Source organism: Spinacia oleracea, chromosome 1, assembly GCF_020520425.1.
Source record: "Spinacia oleracea cultivar Varoflay chromosome 1, BTI_SOV_V1, whole genome shotgun sequence".
Taxonomy (NCBI): domain Eukaryota; kingdom Viridiplantae; phylum Streptophyta; class Magnoliopsida; order Caryophyllales; family Amaranthaceae; genus Spinacia; species Spinacia oleracea.
Window position 1 is genome coordinate 117056848 of NC_079487.1, and position 7796 is coordinate 117064643.

The following is a 7796-nucleotide window of genomic DNA, read 5'->3' on the forward strand; positions in this document are numbered from 1 at the left end:
TTAACTTGTTAATTAATACTGAACCGCATTTATTAGACTTAACATAGAATGCATACTTGGACCAAGGGCATTATTTCCTTCAATGGGTATGGTTGGTGGACCATCATCAACAAAAAGTCCCGAAGGAGAGGGGAGCCGAACTATATTACGGCATACCCTTACCTTAGTTCTGACCATAATTGGAAGACGGAGTGGTTGCTTGTTCGCGTGCCGACGGATCCGAAGCACCCCAATTTTTATCGCCCTCCAAAGTGGTTTGTGACTCCTGATCCTGATATGTGGGGCGTGGCTGCTCCGGATCGGAACCATCACCACTACGTGGATCTCCTCCAGTGGTTCTTGGCTCGGGAGGATAATTATAAACTGCCGTCTAGCTGGCTCCCGAACCTCAACTACATCTTGCGGGAGGACATTCTTGCTGTCGCCGGTCTCAGCAGGATTTTTGACAGGGGTAGGTGTCTTTCGGCTGGGACCGTGTTTCAGTGAGTTTGTCCTCCTCTTTCTTCCCTTGTTTTACTGACTCGTTTTTGTGCTTTGTTTTTGCAGAGTACGGCTTTAGCTGCCTTGATCCTGCGATTTTGGGCATCTCTTTGGATCTGAAGACTATTCACGACTCGGCTCCTGATTACAAGTTCGGGAAAGAGAATCCTCGTAATCCTCGCTTGAAGGATTACGTGTTGTCTCCTTCGGGTGTTGCCCGGATATCCGAAGTTCGAGCTGATCCGTGGGATTCTGCCTCCTCTCCCGAAGTTGTTCCAGTGAAGGTCGTGCTTCCTGTTTTGAGGACAACTTCAGATCCGGTGAGTGTTTCTATAGGCTCGGTTTTTGTTTGTCTTTTCTTTCTCTTTGGTTGGCCGTCGGCTAACGTCTTGGTCCTAGACCATCTTTCTAGGGTCCTGGCACTACAAGAAAGCGCTTGATTACCGACCAAAATTACCGACCGCCACAAAAGTGGTTGGTAAAACTAAATTTATCGACCAAATTAAAAGCAGTCGGTAAATTACCGACCGATGATGAAGCGGTCGTTATTTTATAAATTTATCGACTGCTTTTTTAGCAGTCGACAAATTAGCGACTGCTTTTCCATGAGTTCCGACTAACTAATAGTCAGTAAAAATCCGATTAGTTCAAAAAAATATTTAAAATTTTACCAACCGCTTGTTTAATTATTCCGGCCGGTTTAGCGGTCGTTAAAATTATAAAAAAAAATTATAGCAACTACGACCAACTGAACTCCTCATTGTACATTGTAGAAAGAAAAAAGGAACAGAGCTTAGAATTGGGGAAAAGTCGACCACCGAATTGGGTGAAGCCAACAATCCTGACCGACGCCGCCAGCCCCAACCCCATCCCCACCGCCGCCAGCCCCAACCCACCGCCGCTGTCACTCTTCCTCGCGAGTCATCGGCCACCGATTTGGGCGAAGCCAACAGCCCTCGCCGAAGCCGCCAGCCCCACCCCCACGCCCACCGCCGCCAGCCCTACCCCACCGCAGCTGTCACTCTTTCTCGCGAGTCGTCGCACACCCAATTAACCAGGTAATCTTTGTTCCTTTTGATTTATTGATTTTGGTTCAATGTGTTCAAACCCTAACTTTTTAGAATCTGGTCTATTTGTAGATTTATGGCTTTGGGTAATTTGTATAATTTGATTATTTGTAAAAAGCTTAGAATGAAGATAGATAGGTAGAGTAGAATGTTAGAATGAACTTGTTTTGGTGAAAGAAGTTGTACAAGTTTGATTTTGCTTAATGTCATACAAGTTTGATGATTGTGTATAACTGCATGATTTTGCATAACCAAGGGTTAGTTTACTGTTAAAAAAGCTTTAATTCCTTAACTATTATCCCGCCAGTCTCTTGCTTGGAACATTGTTTTAGCTCAATATCTTCTTTCTTTAGGGGTTTTGGCTGCATGGTTGTGTGATCCAATACTTCCAAGTTAATTATTTGACATCGAGGCCAACTACATATACGGATATACCACTCCTTCCATTTCAAGTCACAAGAGTGAGTAAAACTATATACATACAAGTATTAATATATGGTTCATTAGTTGTTAAGTTGACAATCTAACACGGAACATACTCCTTATTTAACTTTACTGGTATGATAAAATAATTAACCTGTGTTATCTGTTAAAGCCCTAAACAATTTGAAAGTATGTTAATAAAACAATCCCAAACAATAACAATCATCCAAAAACATTCTCAAGTAAGTAAAAACACCTACGCTACGATTCGTTTAAACAAAGAAAAATGATTTTCCATGCAAAACATCTAAGAGAAAATAATTATGTCAAACAAGTATTCCAGCTGGTTTCAATCAAATAATACAATAAAGAATGAAGTTGGTATTTTATCGATATGGATATTTTTCAACTCCTTTCTTTTGAATTTCCTACAAGAACTTACATCAATGCCCCGGGCTAGAGATAGAGAGATCTATCTAGTATCAACACATACACTATAACGCTTTAGAATGAACTTGTTTTGGTGAAAGAAGTTGTTTATAATTTCATTCTTTGTGTGCTTAATTGATGTATGCTTGTAGATCCTGGAGTTGTTGGTCTTAATTTGTCATGATATAATGATTTAATTTTCCAAACCCTAATTTTGTTGTTTATATCAAATGTAGTTGTTTGTTGTTTGTTATTAGATGTCATATCGAGGAGAAAATTCAACCATCCGCAATCGTTTAGGTGCACGTGGTGGTCGTGAAGGTGGCCTTGGAGGTGGCCATGGAAGTGGCCATGGAGGTGGTCGTGGAGGTGGCCTTGGAGCTGGTTCACGGGTCACCCAACACACACATGATACCTTTGATGATGATGAAACTCAAGGTCCAGACTCTCAAGAGTTGGTTCCTGATTCACAAGAATATGAAGAATCTGAGAATACTGGAGTGATTTGGATGGCACCGGGTGAACTTTGGTAAGACTTAGAGTTACATTTAAATTATTTTATCTCATGTAAGGAATTTGTAAACTAACATTACTTGTGTTTTTTCCTATTTCCCTATCTAAGGTTTGATCATAGTTCCATTTCCCGGGATATTACTAACGTCATCCAGCAATATTTCAAGAGTCCTTGGACGTGTTACACCCAAGTTGACAAGGATACAAAAGAGCATTGGTTCACCTTGTTCAAGGTTTATTCATTTTTATATCATTTAATGTATCACTTTTAATTTATCAACTTGTTATAATTGTAACATAACAAAAGATCCTTTCTTTTATTTTCTTTTGTGTAGAGAACCTATAAATGGTTGCCTGAGTTTGATTACCTTGCTGTGCATGATTACCATGCAAATGCATTCAAACGAGTCAGGGACATGCATTACCAGGTCACAAAAAGAATGAGTGGGAGGAAGCCAGTTTGGATGCCTGATGAAGTGCATGCAGAAATGATGAAGTTTGTGGATGTTGATGATGAATTCAAGAAAAGATCTGAGCGGGCCAAGAAAAATAGGAGAGGGGGTTCATTGACCAACAAGGTCGAACCCTCACATTTCCAAGGTTCCATTTCAACAACTGAGGCTGCAAAGAAGATGGTAACTTAATGATTTAACTTAAATTAATTTACATTGTTACTACTTTAAATACTTACACATTACTTATATATTTAGGCAAAGGAAAATGGAGGTAAAATGCCTACAGCCGGTGAATTGTACTTGAAGACGCACACGAAGGAGGTGCCGGGTAAAGGGAAAGTCCTTTGTAGTAGCAAAGCAAAGCAAATCAAGGTAACTTACTATATTGTTATTTAATTCTTTTAAGTAAACTATTTAAACATTTGTAGCTTAAATAGATTGGAATATGTCGTAGAAAGTTAATAAAACTATGGGATTGGGCGAGAAAATCTATGGGATTGGGCGAGAAAGTTAATAAAGTTGGGCGAGAAAATGCCATTTTAGGCAAAATATGACCTATGGAATTGTGTTTTTCTTGACGATTTATTGATTTTATGGCTCATTTGGAATTGTGCTCTGGCTTTTTAATTTGTTGATTTATTGTGTTTTTTCTTGATGATTTATTGATTTTATGGAATTGTGTTTTTTCTTGATGATTTATTGATTTTATGATTTCTGTTTGGTATTCTAATTAAGTTTGGGTACTATTGTCTATCGTCTTTGTTGTGGTCTTGCGGATATGAAATTTATGCTTCAAATTGATAGCGACAAAGATCGATGATGTATTGGTGTGTGGATGAGAATGTCTTACAGATCTAGTTACAGTACCGATTCTTTGATCAATAGATCTGTAAGCTGCTACTAATCAATTCTAAGATCAACATATTTAGTTTCTTATAACTTAGGATACATGTTCTAAATTAGAGATTAATTTCATCTAGTTCAGCAATGTTTGACTTAAAATTCAAGATTTGAGATGATAAATATGTTACTCTCTCCAACACTAAACATGGCAGAACTAAATATGTTACTTACTATATTGATAAATATGTCATTTTCGAAATTTTCTTTTGGTTTAAAATATCATTGTTCTGCTGTTCCATGGCAGAACTTTGAAAACCTTTTCCTAGCTACTGTTATTACTATGATTAATGCAATTACAGTGTTCTTCTCGGAACATTTATCTTCCAATAAGAGTTACATAGGGTATACACTGGTCATTTTATTATATGTCCTCCTTAATACATGTATGGATGTGCACAACTCTCTTTTGTTACTTGCTGAATGAGGATTTTTCATCTATTGCTATCTTTAACATTAAGTTGGGTTAATATATTTCAATTTTTGTAGGAAGCATACGAAAAGAATGTTGCTGAATGCCGTGAAAAAGGCATTAATAAAGATCCCAATCAAATCTACTTTGAGACAGTAGGTGGGAGAAAAAAGGGAAAAGTTCCTGGTCTAGGGAGTGGAGCAGCTCTATATTATGAACCATCTACTAGAAGGGGTGGTAGTTCTTCTAGCTCATACACTCCATCTATGTATTCTCAACTCTCAGCCCGTTTAGAAGAAACTCAACAACAGCTGTCTCAAAAATCCATTGAGTTTGAAACAACAAAAGCTGAGATGATAAAAGCTATGGATGATGAGAGACTCCAGAGGCAAAGGGAGAGAGAAGAAGAGCGAAAGGAGAGAGAACAAGAGCGACTAGAGCGTCAGAGGGACGTCGCCGAGTTGAAAAGGACAATGGAGTCCTATGAGAGGATGTTCAGTCAGTGTTCTGGTTTTCCTTTCTCGCAGTCGCAGGACCCTCGAGATCCCAGTGGCGGCGGGAAACCTTTGTGCTAGGTAGTTAGTATTTATTTATGAGTTTGAACTAATTGTGCTAGGTACTTAGTATTTATGTATGTATGAGTTTGAACTAATTGTGCTAGGTACTTAGTATTTATGTATGTATGAGTTTGAACGGATTGCAACATGTTTAACAGGTTTGAACTAATTGCAATATGTTTAACAGGTTGGAACATCAACATGAGTTTTGTTGGTTGAGTTTGAACAGGGTTGTCATACGATTGTACAGGTCATAAGACAATTGTTCCTGCATACTATTTGCATACTAATTCAACGACCACTACAGACAGGTTAACGACCGCAAATAAGTTTGGGGAAATAAAAAAATCCAAATTAACGACCGAAATAACAGTCGTTAATTTTACGACGGACAAAGCCGTCGTTAATTTTACGACTGTTAAGTCGGTCGTTAATCTGGCGACTGTTTAAGCAGACGTTAATTTAACGGCAGCTAAAACGGTCGGTAAATCAGCGACAGATATAACAGTCGTAAAATTAACGGCTGCTTAAACAGTCGCCAAATTAACGACTGCTATGTCAGTCGATAATTTAACGACTACTGGAGCGATCGTTAATTTAACGACTGCTAAACAGACGTTAAAGCAGACGCTAAAATTTTGCGACCGTTTACCAGTCGAAGTTCTTCCAATTACCGACCAAGTGAAAGCTGACCGATGTTTGGCGACCGTTGGCCGTCGCCAAAACATTTAGCGACCGTTTTTCGTGTTTTAACGACCACTTTAGGCGGTCGAAAATTAGGTTATTTCTTGCTGTGTGGGACTGACGATGTGCCGCGTGCCGTTCCTTCGGTTTCATCTCCGGCTCGGATAGATATCTCTTTATCTAGGAACCGGGTACTTCACCTTTTTTTCTTTATTTCCTCTTTTGTCTTCCTCTAAATTTATTGACCCTTGGTCTCCCTTTTTAGGATCAAAGGAAAAGGAAGGGTAGCACTCTTCTGAGGTCTTCCGCGCATCCGAAGAAGGCGAAGGTTTCTCAGTTTTCGGAGAAGGTATTTTCTCTGACTTGGGGGTTTTCTTGTAGTCCGTCTTTCCTTTTTCGAAGCTGATCTTTGAACGCTTGTTTTGTAGGAAACGGTTTCGGAAGACATGCCTCCTCCCAAGAATCTTCTTCACTTCATGCCCTTGCCAGGGCAGAAGTTAAAGAGTGTGGTGGTTGCGGAACCGCCGCCCGTGGATCAACCGTTGGCCGAGGAAGATACCATCCCCTCTCCGCTGAAGCCGTCTACTGCTTTAGGGATCGAGATCCAGGATATCACCAAGGTGATGGAGGCGATTGAAGCCGACTTTGTTCCTGGCTCGGATGTCCCTATCGTGGCCGAGGAGAAGAAGGAATCTGCTGACGTTTCTCTCGAAAGATAGAGAAGTCCAGATAAGGAGATGGTGGATCTCACAGGCCCCAATGTTGAGGTTCCCGAGGCTGAGAAGGATGTTCCTTCTGCTGAGGAGGAGCAGCCCGAACAGGGTCTGACGAGGAAGAGGCGCCACTCGACTTTGGGTTCTACTTCGACCTCGGCCCTGGATAGATTGATCCATGCTGACCCTTGCTCGGATGTTCCGCTGAAACGGATCCCCGAGGAAGTAAGGGAGGCGATGGCTCGATATGCTAGGGCTCCGGTTTTGGGAGAGAATCCCATGGCTCACGTGGGATCTTTGGTGGGTCCCGAAGCTGCTCGGGAGAATCTTCTTCGGGCCAACCCGCAGTGGAGGGTTCCTGGAGCTGAAGAGAGGAACCCGGCTATGATGGCCCAGTACTACCTGAATGAGGCAAGTGTTGGATTTTCTCTTTGAGTTGTGTTTTTGTTTTATGTTTTTCCTACTTTTGCTCTTCTTTCCTTCGCTCCCAGGATGTTTTCTGGTCCTCGTTCGCTTCCGAGTGCAGCTCGGTTGAGGAGAGACAACTGAGGAGATATCAGGAGGCTTATGCTTGTGATATTCCTATCTTGGACCAGAAGGCTGGGCAGCTCTTCTCCGAGCTTGTGGAAGTCAAGCAGCTGTACCTTCAGTACAGTCGTGAGGCTAGAGCTTCTGCTGAGCAGATCGGGGCCGAAGTTGGAAAGCTCACCTTCCAAGTCGAAGAGGATGCTGAAAAAATAGCTTCCTTCGACAAGGAGAGGAAAGATATGGCCGCCAAGTTTGCGAGCGAACTTGAAGAAAAAGACAGACTTCTCAAGGAGATGACGTCTAAATTTGAGGCGGCCGATAAGCAGAGCCAGGATGCGGAGGCGAGGCTTCATCAGTTTGTCAAGCATCGGGAGATGATTCAGAACCAAGCTGACAAGGTGCCTGTTCTCCAGCTGAAGATCCGAGAGAAGGATGCGGCCATTCGGAAGTTGGAGCAAGAGCGAGTTGACCTCTACACTGCTGATCAGTGTAGAGAGCAGTATTGGAATGGCATCCTGGGTGCTCGGCGCATGTTTGCGAAACATATGCCTCATTTCCCTTGGAATGAGAAAGTTCCTCTCTGGATGCGGGCCCAGGATCACTTGGTGGAGTGCCAGGCTGATCGAGACGAAGCT

At 41.6% G+C, this 7796-nt stretch overlaps 1 protein-coding gene across 2 annotated transcripts; it reads left to right on the top strand.

The window, feature by feature from the left end:
- The first annotated feature begins 1279 nt into the window (after positions 1-1279).
- Positions 1280-5462, top strand: LOC130466163 (uncharacterized). 2 transcript variants are annotated; one of them, XM_056834865.1, is made up of 6 exons: positions 1280-1538; positions 2636-2928; positions 3022-3145; positions 3248-3547; positions 3623-3739; positions 4757-5462. In XM_056834865.1, exons 2-6 carry the CDS (start codon positions 2657-2659, stop codon positions 5252-5254), a joined length of 1311 nt encoding a protein of 436 aa, XP_056690843.1. In that variant the 5' UTR covers positions 1280-1538; positions 2636-2656; the 3' UTR covers positions 5255-5462. The 2 variants fall into 2 exon arrangements, with proteins under 2 accessions (XP_056690843.1, XP_056690842.1); XM_056834864.1 differs by having other exon boundaries at positions 2657-2928.
- The last annotated feature ends 2334 nt before the right edge of the window (positions 5463-7796 follow it).

Bases quoted from the DNA above. Each gene is read 5' to 3' on its own strand.
- LOC130466163 (XM_056834865.1), top strand. From the start codon at position 2,657: ATGTCATATCGAGGAGAAAATTCAACCATCCGCAATCGTTTAGGTGCA. The intron at 3,146-3,247 runs GTTTATTCATTT...TCTTTTGTGTAG, and splicing joins ATTGGTTCACCTTGTTCAAG to AGAACCTATAAATGGTTGCC. The intron at 3,740-4,756 runs GTAACTTACTAT...CAATTTTTGTAG, and splicing joins GCAAAGCAAAGCAAATCAAG to GAAGCATACGAAAAGAATGT.